A 20,603-nucleotide genomic window follows, 5' to 3' on the forward strand; every position below is an offset into this window, starting at 1 on the left:
TTTGAAGAATACAGGTCTCAGCAATTGACTGCTTAAAGTGCAAACTATAAAAACCCACGGAGGGAACACACTTTGCTATCAGAGCTGTGTGTTCCACTATAATCTACCAAGGTGAGTGCTGCTGTTTCTGAGAAAATATGCTGGAGTGTGACATCAAATAATGTGCAGAACATGGTGCACCCACAGTAGAGCATAACAGAATAAACACTGGACCAAAATAGTTGAAGGGGGAGAAGACCGACAGTAGGTTTGATTAGCTAACACTTACGGATTGACAGGAAAGATTTATGAGTTATTAACCAAGTGTTAGCCTTGTGTAGAACCTTGGTTAGACCTCAGTTGGAGTACAGTAAACAGTTCTGGCCTCTATGCTACAAGAAGTATCCAGAGGCTCTGGAGAAGGTGCAAAAAAAGGATTTGTAAGGATGATTAACTGAGAGGATATAGTTATCAGAAAACAAAACTGTACAGTCTCTTTTCTCTGGAAGTCAGAAGGTTGAGGGGGGAGCAAACGGTAGTTATTCTGTGGGGTTTGGTAGGGTAGATGTACAGAAGGTTTTTCAATTTGTTCAAAGCTGGAGGTCCTAAATATAAAGTAATCGTTACTAACATCAGTCAGGAATTCAGAAGAAACTGAGAGTGGCTAGACTGGGGAAGTAGTTGAGATGAATAGTATGGATGTATTTAAGAAGGAAGTGTGATTACTGAGTGCTGGTTTGTTGCGGTTTACTCAGGGAATCTGGGTTGCTGTGGCAACGGGCATTTTCACCTGCATGTTGGACTCTCGCCAGTGATGGCAGAAGCTCCAATGTTCTTTCTGTTACATGACTGACCAGGAATCTCTGCTGCTCTTGTCACCTGCCACTGGATTACCTGGGAAGTATTTTCAAATTGATACTCAACCGTTTGGTTGCATTACAAACGATCCTTTGGTCGTTAAGTCTTGGTTTGGGACTCCAACCCACCCAGTAAGAAAAAACTGTTTTGACAATATTCTTATTTCCCATTTTTACTGGTGTTGTATTTTGAGGTATCCAAGACCTGTTCAGACCAGTATTCTTATTTCCCCGTTTTTACTGTTTCTCCCTTCTGGATTCAGACTAAGTGGCAGGTACGCTACCCACTGCGCCAAGGATCTCCAAGAAAAATAAGCATGTAAAGGAAAAGAAATGGAAGGTTTTGGTTAAATGACATAGACTGGTAGGAGGCTAAACATTGGACTCTACTCGTTAAGACAGGTGGCCCATTTCTGCCCTGCTTGGCGTGTGGGGACCAGCGAGGGTAGCAACTGCCCATTGGATGGTACTGTGCTGTGTGAGACCTGGAGAGACGTTTTACCTCCTGGTCCTCAGTCCCCAGTTGGAGGATTGAGTCCCCAGGATTTGGGATGCCAGACGCCCACTGCTGGGCACTTGGCGGAATAGCCCCGCCGCTAAGTGGCAGTGGCGTGCAGAGGGCATTGTGGTCGCGGAGATGGAGGAATGTCCATGGCAGGAGGAACTCAAGGTTCGGTGGCACAGTGGTTATCACTGCTGTCTCACAGCGTCAGAGACCCAGGTTCAATTCCGGCCTTGGGTGACTGTCTGTGCGGAGTCTGCGCGTTCTCCCCCTGTTTACGTGGGTTTCCTCCGGGTGCTCCGGTTTCCTCCCACAGTCCAAAGATGTGCAGGTTAGGTGAATTGGCCATGATGAATTGCCCTGAGGTGGGGTCATGTGGGTAGGGTAGGGGGTAGGTAATAGGTTGAGAAGCTACAATAAGTGTCCCTCGGGCAAAGGAGAGGAACAGGAAGTTACCCAGGGACTCTGCTGCTGATTGGCATCCCTGATTAAAGTCTGCTTGTGAGTATCAATGGATGAGAGATAAATGTTCCACTATGATGCCCTCACTGGGGGATAACATGCCACTCACTGGGCAGATTCAGATGTAAAGATTGCCCACTTTTGGGCATGCAAACATACATGCCCTCGAGAGATAGGGCACAAGAGTACCAGAGAAATAGAGCTTGATTCTCCAGCATTCCAGCCGCGTGTTTCCCAGCGGCAGGAGCCGGCGCACTGTTTGCTGGCGGCGGGATTCACAACTCCAGCCGCTGTTAACGGGAATTCCCGTTGAAGCCACCCCACGCCACCGGGAAACCTGTGGGCGGGGGTGCTCTGCCAGCGGAACCAGAGAATCCCGCTGCCGTCGAGCGTTCGGAGATTTCCGGCCAAAACGTTTGAGGGACAGTTTTACCTTTGTTGAGTGGTGGGGTGGTGAGGGGAAGTTGTCGTGGTCTGCACTGCCTGAAAGTGTGGGCGTAGCAGATTCAATAATGACTTCCAAAAGAGAATGGGATGAATATTTAAAAGGGAAACATTTGCAAGGCTATGGGGAAAGAAGAGGAGAATGAGACTGATTGGATAGCTCTGTCAATGAGCTTGCACGGTCTCAGTGAGCTGAATGGCCTTTATGCTGAAAAATCCCATGATGAAGTGGAGTGTTGTGATCAATACAATTAGCGGCAGCCACCATCAGAACCACTTTTAATCTTGAGGGGTTTCTTTTTGCTCCAGGGCGAAAACTTGAAGATAAATAAAATTCAAGATGTCTCATTGCACGAAACTCTCCAGCCACTGGAAGGTAAGAGAAATTACGTTGGGTTGAAGATTGTTCCTTTGACCCAGATATTCTGTTTCAGTTTGGGTACAAGTCTCAATCTCAATGCTCCCTTTATATCCATCTCAGGAAGGTGGATTAGATCATTAGATCCCGTTGCAGGAGTCTCACCAACCCAGTGGTCGCCCCAATATGAACCCACCAGGGTCGCAAAGCTGGTCATTCTGCATACCCAGCAGCCAAGCTTGGCAAATCTAGAGACCTTCCATTAGGTTTACCACTAGGTACTCAAATGATGAAAGGAAATTACTGCGGATGCTGGAATCTGAAACCAGAGAGAAAATGCTGGAAAATCTCAGTAGGTCTGGCAGCACCTGTAGGGAGAGAAAAGAGCTGACATTTCGAGTCTAGATGACCCTTTGTCAAAGCTGGTGATCTGATGAACTGTGTGCAGGCATGATCTTCAGAAGAAAGCATGAGAGGTGGATCATGGAACACCAGGCAGCTGAAAGCTGCACTAACAGGCTACATCCACCCTGGCTTCTTGCTCAGATCTTCAGATGGCCACCCGGAGAGGCGGCAAGTGGCAATAGATCTTTTACCCAGGAGCAGGAGGCCGTATGGTGCAGTCATAGGGCCCGTACCGCGCTGCACCAGAAGCTCCATGTTCGAGTCCAACACCAGACCTGTGGGCCATGGAAAGACAATTCAACATGGTCTGACAGGCTGATAATCAGCTCGGGAATCCTTCCGCCACTTCACCCCACTATTCCCCAAAGGATAACCAATAGAGTGGGTGCGTGAAGATACACTTCAAAAAAAAAAGTTACCCAGGAGGAACAGGAACAGCCTGCTCTGTGCATGGCGGTCCACTGGGAAATAGCTTGTCTTTTGGCACCTCCCCCAGGTGGGCATTTTTCATGAATTGGTTAGTCAACAATGCTAGGGCTTTGAAACTTCCCATGCCCGAGGTGCCAGCTTCCTGGCCTCTGATGAATTGGCTGTTTTCAAACGGAGTTCCATTCACATTTAACACAAGTGGCTCGGGCTCTCCGCACTGCCTTCGCACAAGCCAGACCTGCGACCATCTCCATCCAAACCAGAGGTTCCCTGAGCAGGCTTCCTAAATCAGTAGAGCTCAATGTTTAATCATTTGCGTCTGTGTGTGCAGCCACATAATATTATTGTCATATTTAATGAGCGAGAACCAGCTTTGGCACATGGAGGAGAGGTGAAAAGGTCAGCCAGCTCTCAGCCAAAGGGGCCCTAATCAAATTAAAAGCAGCGTGAGGTGATTGGAAATTTGCCAAGTTTAACCATTGGGCAGCATAATGACCAGTGTGGGGAATGGAGTAAACATGTCTGTTTGGGCATTGTCCAGAAGGGCAGCTTCAGTTGGTAGCCAAATTTAGACCCAGTGAACGATTGCTGTTTTAAGTTCACTGCCCTGCAGCCGCACCCGCCACTGCAGTTAGACTTCTAAATAATGGCCACATAATGATATCTAATTGCAGTGAGCAGGCAGTCAGAGATAAATAATGTATTGTGAAGGAATTAAATTGCTTGAAGTAACTAAACCTAATTATATGTCACAATCCTAATGTGCTTCTACCCAGATTATGTATTCCATATTTTTTTATTGCACATGTCTCGCAATAATGAAAATCTTTAAAGACCATTTTAGAATTACATTAATGTGACAAGGTACGATGCGATGGGCTCTGTTGGGATTCTCGCAATGTGACTTTATCTTAGGCCTGCAGTTACCATGGCAATTTTCTTCACCATTTCTTTCTAAAATTCACTCCAGCCTATCCAATATGAAACGATCCTTCTTTGGAGTATGCAGTCAATATTTACACCGTCTTGAGCTGCTGAAAACATTTGTGTGCGTGTTCTCTGCGATGGTTCCTGTGTTCTGAAGGTCAAAGGCCAGCACGACACGCTAAAGAACCAAGGGTGCGATTCTCTGCTCCCGCGCCGTTTCAGAGAATCGCCTGGGTTGCCAAATTTTCCCGCAACGCCGGTCCGACGCCGTCCCGCGATTCACGGAAGCGGCCAGATCGGCACAATCGCGTTTTGGGCGGCGCGGTCCAGTGAATCACCCGAGACAGCCAAAATGGCAATTCACCGGTACCCCCGCGATTCTCAGTGCCGGATGGGCCGAGCGGCCTGCTCAGAACGGCGGATTCCCCCCCCGGCGCCATCCACACCTGGTCGCTGCCGGCGGGAACAGCGCCGGAACGCTGAGGGGGCGGCCTGCAGGTGGGGGAGGGGGGATCCTGCACCGGGGGGGGCCTCAAATGGGGTCTGGCCCGCGATCGGTGCCGACCGATCGTCGGGCCGGCCTCTCTGAAGGAGGACTTTCTTTCTTCCGCAGCCCCGCAAGATCCGTCGGACATCTTCTTGCGGGGCGGACTCGGGGAGGACAGCAACCACGCATGTGCATGCGCATGTGACGCCAGTTATGCGGCGCCGGCCGCGTCATGTATGCGGCGCCGCCTTTACGCGGCGCCAAGGCCTGGCGCGCGCAAATGACGCGGCGCCGCTCCTAGCCCATTTTCGGGCCCTGAATCGGTCGGGATAGGGGCCGTTTCGCGGCGTCGTGAAACTCAACAGCGTTCTCCCCGAACAGGCGCCGGAATGTGGCGACTAGGGTCTTTTTGCAGTAACTTCATTGAAGCCTACTGTGACAATAAGCGATTATTACTATTATATTATTATTATGTGGCGACTAGGGGCTTTTCACAGTAACTTCATTGCATTGTTAATGTAAGCCTACTTGTGACAATAAAGATAATTTTTTTAAAAAGAAAAATTAATTTTTTCCAATTAAGGGCCGATTTAGCGTGGCCAATCCACCTACCCCGCACATCTTTGGGTTGTGGGGGCGAAACCCATGCAAACGCGAGGAGAATGTGCAAACTCCACACGGACAGTGACCCAGAGCCGGGATCGAACCTGGGACCTTGGCACCGTGAGGCAGCTGTGCTATCCACTACTCCACTGTGCTGCCCGATAAAGATTATTTTTCATAATTTATTATTAAATAACCTCAGCTGGTACAGGAATTTTGAACCCGCGCTGTTGCCGTCACTGCACCTCAGGAACCAGCTGACCAGCCAACTGAGCTAACCGGCCCCCATTTAAGTTAGTTTTAAGGAGTGTCTTAAAGGAGGAAAGTGTGGTATCTAGAGCGGCAGAGAGGTTTAATGAGGGATTTCAAGAGCTTGAGGCTGAGGCAAATGAAGACACCAACAATGGAGCGATTAAAATCGGGGCCTCAATTAGCGCAGAGATCTCAGAGGATTCTAGGGCTGGAAAAGCCACATGTCACACCAGTGATGTGTCATTGGTTTAAAACTGCAACTTGGGTTATGTCAAGTCCGTATGTTGACTTTCTGCTAAGCTACATTTCAAACCAGATTGCTCAAGATTGGACGTGTTACGAAGCTACTGACTGAAGATGGTCTTTCTATTTTCTTCAATGGGACGTTCGCCAACTTTGCACCAAATTGCAATACATATGGGCAGCACGGTGGCGCAGTGGTTAGCACAGTTGCTTCACAGCTCCAGGGTCGATTCCTGGCTTGGGTCACTCTCTGTGCGGAGTGAGCACGTTCTCCCCGTGTCTGGGTGGGTTTCCTCCGGGTGCTCCAGTTTCCTCCCACAGTCCAAAGATATGCAGGTTAGGTGGATTGGGCACGCTAAAATGGGGTGCTCTTTCCAAGGGCCGGTGCAGACTCGATGGGCCGAATGGCCTCCTTCTGCACTGTAAATTCTATGATCTTCTGTGCTCTGTCCACTCAAAAGTACTTTGCATCCGCACTACTAATTGTAGAATACAGCTCTTTGTAACACAAACTCCTGATCCAACACTATTCTCTTTCTTTTCCCCCCCATCTGCTATCCCGCAGATCATTGTTTGGGATGAGGAGTGCTTCCAGGGTCGTCGACATGAGTTCACCGCAGAATGTTACAGTGTCATGGAGTTCGGATTCGAAACCGTGCGCTCTATGAAGGTGGAAAGTGGAGCGTGAGTATCTAGGAGACCAAAAAACAGCAAGGGATCAATCCAAAAGAGCTTACGTAACAGTGTGACGCCACAGGAAAGAGCAAAGGTGTCTAAATTGGACAGCCTGTCAAAGTCATAAAAGCTAACTAGTGGTCTGCTGCTAGAAATCAGTAACTCACCTTGGAATCATTCCATCATGCTTGCAGTATGCTGAAGAGATTTATAGGTAGATTGTGATCAGATTAACCTTTACTCTGCTTTAACTCGGTTAATCCAATGTTAGACTCTTGGGAATCTGAATAGACTCCCAGGACCAATTTGTACCCATTCAGAACCCACCCAGTTGCACAAAGTTAAAATCAGCGGCATCATTCTCCGACCCCCGGCCGGGTCGGAGAATGGCCGTTGGCCGCCGTGAATCCCGCACCCGCCCCCGCCGAAGTCTCCGGTACCGGAGATTGAGCGGGGGCGGGAATCGGGCCGCGCCGGTTGGCGGGACCCCCCGCTCAATTCTCCGGCCCGGATGGGCCGAAGTCCCGCCCAGAAATTGCCTGTCCCGCCAGCGTAAATCAAAGCTGGTATTTACCGGCGGGACCAGGCGGCGTGGGCGGGCTCCGGGGTCCTGGGGGGGGCGCGGGGCAATCTGACCCCGGGGGATGACCCCACAGTGGCCTGGCCCGCGATCGGGGCCCACCGATCCACGGGCAGGCCTGTGCCGTGGGGGCACTCTTTCCCTTCCGCCTCCGCCACGTTCTCCACCATGGCGGAGGCGGAAGAGACTCTCCCCACTGCGCATGCGCAGGAAACTGTCGGCGCCCGCTGACGTTCCCGCGCATGCGCCGCATTTCCGCGCCAGCTGGCAGGGCAACAAACTCCATTTCCGCCAGCTGGCGGGGCAACAAACGCCATTTCCGCCAGCTGGCGGGGCGGAAATCCCTCCGGCGCCGGCCTAGCCCCTCAATGTTGGGGCTCGGCCCCCAAAGATGCGGAGACTTCCGCACCTTTGGGCCGGCGCGATGCCCGTCTGATTGGCGCCGTTTTTGGCGCCGGTCGGCGGACATCGCGCCGTTGGGGGAGAATTTCGCCCCTGGCCTCTATTTTCAGAATCCCACTGAAATATCCTGGATATTTGGTTTGATCTAAAGGAAAATTTGCGCGTGAGTCGTGCCGCCCGCCTCGGAGAATGGCGGGGTCCGACGCAACTCAATGCGCGCCAGGGCCGCCCAAATTCTCCGGCCCGTGATGGGCCGAAGTCCTGCCCGTCTGTAGCCGGTCCCGCCAGCGTAAATTAGAGTAGGTCCCTTACCGGCGGGACCTGGCGGCGCGGGCGGGCTCCGGGGTTCCTGGGGGGTCGTGGGCTGATCTGGCCCCAGGAGGTGCCTCCACGGTGGCCTGGCCCGCGATCGGGGCCCACCGATCTGCGAATACCGCCCATGGTAGCTGGCAGGAGATAGCATCCACACTGTTGTTTCGACACAGGTTGGTCTCGAAGTGTCCAGGATGTCCACCTCTGGAGATGATGGTCAGTGATTTGGGCAGCATGGTAGTGCAGTGGATAGCACTGTGGCTTCACAGCGCCAGGGTCCCAGGTTCGACTCCCCGCTGGGTAACTGTCCGTGCGGAGTCTGCATGTTCTCGCCGTGTGTGCATGGGTTTCCTCCGGGTGCTCCGGTTTCCTCCCACAGTCCAAAGATGTTCAGGTTACGTGGATTGGCCATGCTAAAAAAAATAGTCCCTTAGTGTGCAAAGCTTTGCAGGTCAGGACAGCACGGTAGCACAGTGGGTAATACTGTTGCTTCACAGCTCCAGGGTCCCAGGTTCGATTCCCGGCTTGGGTCACCGCCTGTGCGGAGTCTGCACGTTCTCCCCGTGTGTGCGTGGGTTTCCTCCGGGTGCTCCGGTTTCCTCCCACAGTCCAAAGATGTGCAGGTTAGGTAGATTGGCCAAGCGAAATTGCCCTTAGTGTCCAAAGAGGTTAGGTGGGTTACTGGGATAGGATGGAGGTGTGGGCTTAAGTAGGGTGCTCTTTCCAAGGGCCAGTGCAGACTTGATGGGCCGAATGGCCTCCTTCTGCACTGTAAATTCTCTGATTCTAGGTGGGGATAGGGCAGGGGTGTGGGTCTAGGTAGAGTGTTCTTTCAGAGGGTCTTGATGGGCTGAACGGTCTCCTTTTACACTGTCGGGATTCTATGGACTTGTTCTTGCTGGCATTGATCAAGGGAGAAGCTTAGAAGAACTCCCTGTCATTCTTCAAATCATGCCCTGGTTTTTTTTTTAACATCTGCCTGAACCGCAGGAGCGGGAATTCGTTTAATGTCTCACCCAACGCAACACTCCTCAGTACTGCACTGGAGTGCCAACCTAGATTGTGAACTCAGGCCCTGGAGGAGTCCTTGAATGTCACAACCTCGGGCAATAATGATACTCCTGGAGCCACATAAGCGTGCGGAGATGAATGAAGGTGGTGTAGGGCTGAATCGCAGAGGAAATTGTGAAAGGAAAGCTGTGGCCTTATTGTACCGTATGCATCACCTAAAAAATCAATTATCACACATTCAGGCGAGTAAGCCATATTGAACCAGTTGACTAAGCCATCATTCCTCACCGAGAAACATGTCATCTTGCTGCAGCCAAGTACTGCTACATGAAGGGTAATCAAAACTCTTTAGAAGGGGGCTCTGAAACGCTGTGCATCAATGCCTCACTTGGGATCTTTCTGACATCCTTGTGTTTTCTCTGTAGCTGGGTGGGTTACGAACACGCAGCCTACCAGGGACAGCAGTTTGTTCTGGAGAGAGGAGAATACCCCCGTTGGGAAAGCTGGAGTGGCAGCAACTCCTATCACATTGAGAGACTGACCTCCTTCCGACCTATTGCCTGCGCTGTAAGTATTCCGACTACATGGAAAGTATGTGCTAAAGTCAGATGGTAAACTTTGCACAAGTACAAGATTCAGGAGACGCATCTTTACCCAGAGAATCTGGAACTTGCGACCACAAGGAGGCAAATAGTGAAGGTTCCTTTCAGGGGAGGTTAGATAAACAGATAGGCCAAGATTTTTAGGATGGAGTTTCCCTTCCTGTTAATTGAGCATGAATTGACTGGGGGCAGGACCTCCGTCTCTCATCTGGGGGGAAGCCCCACCTTAACGAGATGCCAGTCAATCCGATTGGCCGACAGGACTTTAGTCCCTGCAGCGCCAGAAGCTACAATGGACAGGATTGGGACATGCCGTCTTATGCCACCTAATGTTCCTCAACCATCCCCATGGCCCCTTTTACACTCCATATCAACTTATGCCCTTCTACCCACCTCCATAGCCCTTTATAGCCCCTATGCCAATTTAGTGCAAATTCATGCCAACACCCTTTGCCCTTACACCCTCCATGCCAATTCACCTGATACCCACAATGGGCAGACCTCAGGAGCCAAGGTGAGATTAAATGAAATAAACTTCAATATATCTATTACAGATTTCACTATGTTTAAAAAACACTCAAATGTATTTTCTTTTCTTCCCTTTTCTTCCCATGTACTTAATGATCTGTTGAGCTGCTCGCAGAAAAATACTTTTCACTGTACCTCGGCACACTTGACAATAAACAAATCCAATCCAATCCTAATTGATAAAAGCCCATTCATTACATTTAACTTCCTTCACATACTTAATCCCTTCTAAAAACAAACACTGGTTTTTATTCATAACCCCATATCAAGGACAGCTAATCTTTGTCTTTAACCACTTAGAGCTGACAATTAAACAAATTACAGGTCCCTCGTGTGCTAATTATAGGTTATCCAAGCAGTCAAGCAGCACTAATCCTGTAATGATAGTCCTCAGATATAAGCCAACAAATATCTTGTGAAATTGCAAGCACCCTTTTTATCAAATGAGAGTTACAGCAGGCTGGCTTGTTCAAAATTTAAAGGGCAGGAGGTGTAGATGATGACGGCTTGACAGTTCCAAAGAGTTTATCCACTTCTTACACATGTTATATTCGCAATCCAAAAGGAGTACCTGACCACTCCTAGAGAAAAACTGACCTCTCCCAAAGAGTTACCTTATCTACCCAAAGGACTCTGGGAGGTTCAGATCTTTTCCTGAAATGTATAAAGTTCAAAAGTGATGTTTCTGAAATGTCAAAGGCTAAAATTGCTTCTCTTTGTAGGCTGTGCATTTCTAAATGTGCTGCTGCCCCTGTGAAATACGGACATCTGAAATATCTCCCACCCCCATTTCCAAGGTGCAAGAAACAAGAAGAGAAGTGCGGAGATCTCAGAAGTTTTAGGGCTAGAGGACATCTCAGAGATAGATAGGGATGAGGCCATGGCGATAGAGCCATAGAATCCTACAGTGCAGAAGGAGGCCATTAGGCCCATCAAGTCTGCACCAACCCTCTGAAAGGACACTTCATCTAGGTCCACTTTCCCGCCCCTAGTCGCCACACTCCGGCACCTGTTCGGGTACACTGAGGGAGAATTCAGAATGTCCAATTCACCTATCAAGCACATCTTTCGGGACTTGTGGGAGGAAACCGGAGCACCCGGAGGAAACCCACGCAGACACGGGGAGAAAGTGTAAACTCCACACAGACAGTCACCCAAGGTCGAAATCGAACTCAGGTTCCTGGCGCTGTGAGGCAGACGTGCTAACCACTGTGCCACCGCACAGCTGAAAATCTTATAATTTTGACATCATCTACCTTTTTGTTCATTTGTGGACCTGCAATGGGTCAGTAACACTCCCAATACATCAGTTATTAAATCCACTGCCCACTACAGAACAGCAGTACATAGGCCAGGGAGCTCATAGGTTCAAACCCCAGTCTTTGGTGATTCAGTAATATCAGTTGACGGTGATGGAAGGATTGTTATAATCGCATCCTGTGCCTCCAGAGAGAAGAAACCGCAACCAGAATTCCTACTGCTGAGCATTAACTCATAGCCTCTGCTGTGGCTGGCACGGTAGCTCAGTGGTTAGCACTGTTGCTTTACAGCGCCAGGGTCCCAGGTTCAATTCCCGGCTTGGGTCACTGTCTGTGCGGAGTCTGCACGTTCTCCCCGTGTCTGCGTGGGTTTCCTCCGGGAGCTCCGGTTTCCTCCAACAAGTCCTGAAAGATGTGCTGTCAGGTGAATTGGACAATCTGAATTCTCCCTCAGTGTGCCCGAACAGGCGCTGGAATGTGGCGACTCAGGGCTTTTCACAGTAACTTTATTTGCAGTGTTAATGGAAGCATACTTGTGACAATAAAGATTATTATTATTATAAATTAAATGTGTGCAAATGTGCATTGAGGACATGATCAAGCTAAACTGTCATGTCCTCACCGTCAATTACCAGCAGACACCCTAGCCTAGGTATTCTGATGGTAACGTATTCATTTTACATGGATTATTGGCAGTTCAACTCGAAGAACTAGACTTCAATCAGTCACATCTCTAAAGAATGGGCAGTAATAAGGTCATGGCGAGTGAGCAGCCCTTCAACTGTGTCGAACACGAATTGGCAACTTGAATAGTGTTGGAGGAAAGAATTGATTCAATTTCTATGTCAAAGCTGCCCACTATGGTGCATCTCCAGATGTATGCAGAAGAAAGAAAATGCTTTTGAATTGAATGTACACAACAGGAATGTTGATTTCTGAATGGTCTATTTGAAAACTCTTTTCCGCAGAACCACCGCGAATGTCGGATGTCCATGTTTGAGAGGGAGAACTTCCTGGGCAGGAAGGGGGAGTTGAGCGATGACTATCCATCCCTCCAAGCTATGGGTTGGTGCAACAATGAGGTTGGATCTTTCCGAATCCACTCTGGCGCGTAAGTACTTCTAACAAGCACATGAGAAAACTTATTTGGCCCAACAAAACTTGTTCCACTAGTAATGTTGCCCCGCCCATCAAGCTTCCAATTATAATCTTAACACCAACAGGTAGGATCTCATCACAGGTTTTGGGAGGAGGTTCTGAGGGGGTCCCCAGCCCACACACTTCGGGAGCGAGTCAGTCTCAGAGATATTCCTAGAGGTAACCCCCTGATTGGTTTCCTCCAAACTCACCATCAAATTAACCGTATGTTCCCGTACCAGCCTCCACGAACAGGCGCCAGAATGTGGCGACTAGGGGCTTTTCACAGTAACTTCATTTGAAGCCTACTTGTGACAATAAGTGATTTTCATTTCATTTTTTCACATGGCAGGTGGAATGTCGGTGCTGCTGGACATATCAGAGGGCTGGAAACTCTGAAGGCACGGTAGCACAGTGGTTAGCACTGTTGCTTCACAGCGCCAGGGACCCGGGTTCGATTCCCGGCTTGGGTCATTCTCTGTGCTGAGTCTGCACGTTCTCCCCGTATCTGCGTGGGTTTCCTCCGGGTGCTCCGGTTTCCTCCCACAGTCCAAAGAGCTGCGGGTTAGGTGGATTGGTCATGATAAATTGCCCTGTAGTGTTGAAAAGGGGCTGCTGGGTGATGGGAATAGGATGGAGGTGTGGGCTTAGGTAGGGTGCTCTTTCAGGGACCAGTTCAGACTCGATGGGCTGACTGGCCTCCTTCTGCACTGTAAATTCTACGATTATTTGATTCATTGGCAACCCTACCATGAGAGATCGGCGCTTCTGAAGCAGGACAGAGACTGCGAAAGCGCCTCAAATTGCAGGCCCTCTTAGAAAACTAAGTATATGTCAGAGGGGCATGGAGATTCCAGTTCCAATCCACCCCCCCCCCCTCCCCCCACAAGGATAGGCACTGGGAGATCAGCTCCATGAAGCTGGTGGCCTCCCCATTAGGCAGTACACTGGTGAAAACCCATTCTTAATAGGGGCCTTAATTAATTAAACTGACAGCCCACCAGATGGAAGCAACCAATCTACATCTGGTCCTGCCACGAGGAAACATGCCCAGTCATGGGACAGCACCAGGGAACCATTCCATCGCAGTTTCTGGCTATTTTCCAGGTCCCCCCTATCTTCCAGCTCACTGAGCATGCGCTGGAATAATCCTGTCCTTTATTTCTATGTCCCCTGTCTTGTCCTCAAGTTGAAATATTCTGAATTCCTTACCATTGAATGAAGAAGCCTTACAGCACAGGAGGAGACTGTAGATTGATGGAGCAGACGAGCCAGACCTTTAATTTGTTTGTGCTGTCTGTGTTGGGCGTAACGTTCCTTCTAGTCCTTAGGATTTTCATCCTTTAGCTGCTCAGCACTTAAAAATGACAAGCTTAACATCGTTGACAGTTAGGACCCTGTTGTGATTGATGAACTGAAATAATTTTCAACCCAAAATCATGGCCATTAAATGAAATTTATTTTATTATTCCGACGTAAATTACAGTATTGGATAGTAGTGGGTTAGCACATCATCTTTTCATCACCGTGATGTGAATTCAGATGCAGTGCAGCTTGCCAGTAAGGGTCTGATGTAGCCCACGCATTACGCCCCAGAATTTGTGTTGAGAGTAACAGAGAGGCTGAGCACGCTCGTCATTATTATGGAGAAAATCGGACAGCAACGTCTGGCATCCACACGTGCACAGTAAAAGGTGGAAATCACAGATAGTTTATTCCTCCACAAGGTACACTGTAAGAGTCCTTGCTGTCAGACTCAGCGTTGAAGTCATTGCAATCACATGAACTTACAGTACTTGCCCACTTGTTCCCCACTAAAATAAGTAAAGTAAGTAAAGTCGCCATAGTTCCAGATGACCATAGGTTACTTTCCTCTTTGAGTGTGGGGGAGGGATGACTGGTGGCAATTTAACCTGAGGATCACCACACCTCAGGCGAAGGGCAATGTTGAGAAGGCGGGGCCCTCATGAATAACCTCAGCCAGTAGGAGGAGGTTAAAGACACCAGAAAAGGTTAGGGCAGATGCATTCATGAGTAGATGGATGTTTAATGGTGCAATAAGTGATAGTTCCTGTCAAACCACCTTTCTGGAACCGAAATATTTAATTTTACAAATGTGGAGTCTCATTCCTTCAGACGTTAGCAAGCACAGGTGATTTTTTTAAATAACTTTTTTAAAACTTATTTCCTGTCTTCTCTTTCATCTCGTTCTCTTAATCCCTTCTGCTCTTACCTATCTTTATTTGACTTCTGTACATAGTTCAGATCTAATTTATACTTCCTCCTTATGGTTCCCGGTTTGGACCCTTTTGTGGATCAATTATGATTCTACAAGCTGGCTGGTTAAAGAGCTCAGCTATTTCTTGAGACGTAGAGGGTGCCCTGCTGGCTCAGACGCCAGCCCACAAACCCTGTGTGGGCAGTGGCCAGCGACGTGAAAGAGGGGTACTGTTCCTTCACTCTGACCACAAAAGCCAGGCCATTATCCTGCACAAAAAGTGCAAGTGTATCAGATATCAAACAATGGTTCGAGTAGTGTCCTATCTCTGGAAGTAGCATTGAAGTAATTCTATTGGGACAATTGAATTTGGTTGCAAAACATGCTTAGCCCCTGGTAACAATTTTGCTTCCCCTCCCCCCTCCAGATGGGTATGTTACCAGTATCCTGGTTACCGTGGCTACCAGTTCATCATGGAATGCGATCGTCACTGCGGGGAGTACAAACACTGGAGGGAGTGGGGCTCCCACGCACAGACTTTCCAGATTCAGTCCATCCGCAGAATCCAGCAGTAGATGGACTCTGATGGCCATGTTTTAATCTTCAAAATAATCGGGAAATAACAAAACTAAATAAAATTTCCTTCTTTATTAAAATGACTAGTTTCGTTTAATTGACGTCTAGACGGGGAAGGGGTAAAGGTTGACCTGCCACCGAATGAGACCACTCTTTAGACTCTCGCAGTTATTCTTATTGTCGACCAAATTCAGCAATGTAGGGAGACAGCCGGTGCACTGAGTGCTTTTCATCTTTCAAAGGAGCCATTCAAAATCTGTAGTTTTGGTTGTTGCCCCTCCTTGGTGTAAGGGGACGGGTCACCATTCCGTTAAACGCGCGCTCAAGCTGTCCGCCGCCATCCAGAATAATGCATCGCAGGTGGCACCCCATCCACCGCCTTAAACGTTCACTCTCCATGCTGCCAGCCTGCAGTGGCAGCAGTGTGTTCCATCTGCAGGGGGCACTGCAGCAACTCGGCAAGGCCCCTTCGACGGCCCCTGCTAAACCCGCGACCTCCACCACCTGGAAGGACAAGGGCAGTCGATGCACGGGGACACCCACCAGTGGCAAGTTCCCCTGCAAGTCCCACATGATCCGACTTAGAGCTATATTGATGTTCCTTTGGCATCACTGGGTCGAATGTGTGGAACTCCCTACCTACACCGGGCAGACTGTAGTTGCTCTAGCAGGCAGCTCACCACCACCATCACCTTCTCAAGGGCATCTAGGGATGGACGATATATATTGACCCTACCAATGTATTGGATTGGATTGGATTTGTTTATTGTCACGTGTACCGCGGTACAGTGAGAAGTATTTTTCTGCGAGCAGCTCAACAGATCATTAAATACATGAAAATAAAATAAAAGAAAAGAAAATAACAAGAAAATACATAGGGCAACACAAGGTACACAATGTAACTACATAGACACCGGCATTGGGTGAAGCATACAGGAGCGTAGTATTAATCAGGTCAATCTATAACAGGGCCGTTTAGCAGTCTGGTAACAGCGGGAAAGAAGCTGTTTTTGAGTCTGTTCGTGCGTGCTCTCAGACTTTTGTGTCTCCTGCCCGATGGAAGAAGTTGGAAGAGTGAGTAAGCCGGGTGGGTGGGGTCTTTGATTATACTGCCCGCTTTCCCCAGGCAGCAGGAAGTGTAGATCAAGTCAATGGATGGAAGGCGGGATCAAGTGTCATCCAAATCCCACAAACTAATGTTGAAAAGTACGTGTAAATGGCTGGTGAGGCTGCTGTTTATTGCTTCTTCCTTGGTGCCAGTAAAAGCTGGTCATGGTGGGACTTTCCCCTGGACTCTAACAAGCAGCCGCTTCAGTTAAAAGTAAGATTCCTACAGACCAGAGCAGATGGATAAGCACTCTTGCCTCCGAATAGTGAACCAATTTTTCTGGCAATCCAATGGGCGCAATTCTCCCATCGGGAGTCTGAGTGCCGATGCCGGAGTGAAAACCGGGGTGTTTCACTTCGGCGTCGGAACCTGCTCCCAGCCCCTTATTTGCCCGCCCCCGGGGGGCTGGGAGCGGCGTTGCGTCATTTACGCTCGCCGGACCTTGGCACCGCGTGAAAGCGGTGCCGCGTAAATTACGTCACCCACGCATGCGCGGGTTGGTCGGCGCCAACCCACACATGCGCCGTTGCAGTCCTCCCCGAGGCCGCCCCGCAGGAAGATGTCGGATTGATCTTGCGGGGTGGCGGAGGAAAGGAGGTCCTCCTTCAGAGAGGTCGGCCCGCCGACTGGTGGTCACCGATCGCGGGCCAGAACCCATTTGAGGGCCCCCTCCCGTGCAGGAACCCCCCCACCCCCCACCACACAGGCCGCCCCCCAACGTTCCCGCGCTGTTCCCCGCCGGCAGCGACCATGTGTGGACGGTGCCGGCGGGAACCCGTCGTATTGGGCAGGCCGCTCGGCCCATCCGGGCCGGAGAATTGCCGCTCGCCCATTGCAAACGGCGAGCGGCGATTCCCCCAGCGGCCAGCCGTGATTCTCGCCGCGCCGGTTTGGGGGGGGGTGGGAGAATCGCCTGCACGCGCAGCGCCCTGGCGATTCTCCCACCCGGCGTGGGGGGGGGGTGAATTCCGCCCAATAACTTTTACTGACCCTAACACTGTTATGAATAGAAAAGAAAATGCATTTAAATTGCGGCGGTGGAATTAATACTCACATAACCTGGATTTTAGTCCCAGTCTTGGGACTACTAGTCCAGCAATTTAACCACAATGCTACCATCCCGTATAAAATGCAGCAAAGGATTGTTTGCTCATATCAGCAAGTGTAATATTTAGTCACATCCGTTACAAGAATGAACCCTGCTTAGCTCGCAGGACTCAATTTACTAATGCTATGACCAGAGAAAAAAATATTTGAACCTTAAACATTTGAATCCAATTTTAAATCAACCTTTCACTGGTACAAAGCACACTTCTGTTTATTTGTATCAAGTGTATAAAGTGGAGCAAGAAGTGCTTCGAAGAGTCATACTGGACTCGAAACGTTAACACTTGCTTTTCTCTCCACAGACACTGCCTGGCCTTCTGAGTTTATCCAGCACTTTTGTTTTTTTATCTCAGATCTCCAGCATCTGCAGTATTTTGCTTTTATTTTGAGTAAAGTGGCTAATCCTGAAAACCGGAGGGTTTCTTGGGGGTCCTGAAGCACCGAGCATGGGAGGTTTGCCCAACATTGGGAGATAATTAGATAACCTTTGAGAAGAGGTCGAAGGTAGAACTTGGCCAGATGCATGTCACAAATAAGAGTCCAGATCGTTAATCCAAAGCAGGACTTCTAGATGTGCCAAGGAAGTTGGACAGGAGCAGACAAGTTCCGAGTTTTGAAGGGATGGAAACCAGGGGCAGGATTCTCCGAAATCGGCGCGATGTCCGCCGACCGGCACCAAAAATGGCGCGAATCAGTCCGGCATCGCGCCGCCCCAAAGGTGCGGAATTCTCTGCATCTTTAGGGCCCGAGCCCTCACCTTGAGGGGCTAGGCCCGCGCCGGACTGATTTCCGCCCCGCCAGCTGGCAGGAAAGGCCTTTGGTGCCCCGCCAGCTGGCGCGGAAATGACTTTGCCATGTGGCGCATGCGCGGGAGCGTTAGCGGCCGCTCATCGCATCCACGTGCACGTGCAGTGGAGGGGGTCTCTTCCGCCTCCGCCATAGTGGAGACCATGGCGAAGGTGGAAGGAAAAGAGTGCTCCCACGGCACAGGCCCGCCCGCGGATCGGTGGGCCCCGATCGCGGGCCAGGCCACAGTGGGGGCACCCCCTGGGGCCAGATCGCCCCGCGCCCCCCCAAGGACCCCGGAGCCCGCCCGCGCCACCTTGTCCCGCCGGTAAGAGAGGTGGTTTGATTCTCGCCGGCGGGACAGGCATTCCAGCAGCGGGACTTCGGCCCATCACGGGCCGGAGAATCGCCGGGGGGGGGGGGCCGCCAACCGGCGCGGCGCGATTCCCACCCCTGCCGAATATCCGGTGCCGGAGAATTCGGCAACCGGCGGAGGCGAGATTCACGCCAGCCCCCGGCGATTCTCCGACCCGGCGGTGGGTCGGAGAATCACGCCCATGGATCTGTTCCTTTGATGAGGCAACAAACGCAACAGCTGGAACATGTTGCCAGGAAAGGTAGTTGAGGTCAGAATGTTGGATCCATTTAACAAGCAGGTAGATTCTGTAAAGGAGAACAGTGCCAACCATAACCTGAAAAGACGGCATCACATGAACTGAAGGACATTCTTCATCCAAGCCCGTCTTGTGAAGGTATTACCAGAACCTTTGGATAGCTTAGTGCTGATAACACAAGGGGTTGTGATCCACGTGATACTTATAGATGATCAAGGCTATCTTAATTAATCCATCTAAAAGATTTCCAAAGCCTCCTGCTCCCCTCCGCCCTGATAATTATACTGGGGCTTTCATCGCCTCAGCTGTATTTGGGAGTCTACAGTTAGGAGTCTACAATTTGGGCGCCTACAATAGCGGGGGGGGGCATGGTAGTAGCACAGTGGTTAGCACAGTTGCTTCACAGCTCCAGGGTCCCAGGTTCGATTCCCAGCTTGGGTCACTGTCTGTGTGGAGTTTGCACTTTCACCCCGTGTCTGCGTGGGTTTCCTCCGGGTGCTCCGGTTTCCTCCCACAGTCCAAAGATGTGTAGGTTAGGTGGATTGGCCGCGCTAAATTGACCTTAGTGCCCAAAAAGGTTGGGTGCGGTTACTGGGATAGGGTGGAGGTTTAGGCTTAGGTAGGGTGCTCTTACCAAGGGCCGGTGCAGACTCAATGGGCTGAATGGCCTCTTTCTGCACTGTAAATTCTATGATTCTATGAACATTTAATGTTGTGGAAACATCTTCATATCATCCTTAATTTACCTTTTACTAACTTAAACCAGTGTTCCCTATCATACTCTTAAAATTGAATGTGAAATAATGGGGGGAATATTCCGGCCGTTCCCACCGACGGGAATTTTCAGTCCCGCTGATGGTGACCCCCCTGCAGTGGATTTCGGAAGATCCCAACGACGGCCAATGGCGAGCCAGTTCCGCCACTGGAAAACACGGGCGGGGGAGGGTACAGAAAATCCCGCCAAATATTTCAGAATTAGCTTTTCCATTCCGTTTAACCTGTACTCTCCCCCTGCAAACACCATACAGGGCCTCTGCCCTCTGACCATTTTTCCACCGAAATGAGCTATTTTAAAATGTGCAATTAAGTTGAAACTTGCTACAAAGCGGTGAATTTCACAGTTCAGCATGCTCGCTGACTATTCTGAATGGCCAATCTGAACCTAACTGCCTGGGGACAATGGAAACATAATTTGACATTTTCGGCACTGTTGAAATTCAGTACTGCTGTGATAACTCGACCCATTTCAACTCAGCGGAGGTCACTGAAGAGTTACTTTAGCGGTTGCAGCTTGCGTAGAAGAGGCTGGGCAGGGATGGCATGCTGGGTCCAGGTGCAGAAATCAGTCAGGAGGGTTGGCTCTCATTAGCTAAAAAACGACACTTGAATCAGGTTTTTTATTTTTTTAAAACAGGCAAATATAGGACGCAGATAGATTGTAACATTTAACTCAGACAATCTATTGAACGAGGATAGCGCAGGAGCCTGTTCGTTATTCCGGAGTGAACCAATTTTGATCATACTTGACGATCTGTAAGTTTCACCCAATTATGAAATAAAGCAGCGACAGATTGAAACCAGGCGCTGCACCAATTAGTTAAGCCTGGTCCATCTTCAAACAAAATACATTTGCAAAAATACACGTGATAAAGGCACAGATTAGCCAGATTACAAGGAGTTACAACTGTCACTCATCAAATGGGCATAGTGGCATTGTCACGGGACCAGTTAACCAGACAC

General features: G+C 49.8%; 1 protein-coding gene across 1 annotated transcript; it reads left to right on the forward strand.

Annotated features, from left to right (window-relative positions):
• cryba4 (crystallin, beta A4) lies at positions 1-15,328 on the forward strand. The gene is made up of 6 exons (XM_072477007.1): positions 1-111; positions 2,554-2,620; positions 6,514-6,632; positions 9,354-9,495; positions 12,286-12,428; positions 15,100-15,328. Exons 2-6 carry the CDS (start codon positions 2,585-2,587, stop codon positions 15,245-15,247), a joined length of 588 nt encoding a protein of 195 aa, XP_072333108.1. The 5' UTR covers positions 1-111; positions 2,554-2,584; the 3' UTR covers positions 15,248-15,328.
• The last annotated feature ends 5,275 nt before the right edge of the window (positions 15,329-20,603 follow it).

This window comes from Scyliorhinus torazame, chromosome 1 (genome assembly GCF_047496885.1).
Source record: "Scyliorhinus torazame isolate Kashiwa2021f chromosome 1, sScyTor2.1, whole genome shotgun sequence".
Classification (NCBI taxonomy): domain Eukaryota; kingdom Metazoa; phylum Chordata; class Chondrichthyes; order Carcharhiniformes; family Scyliorhinidae; genus Scyliorhinus; species Scyliorhinus torazame.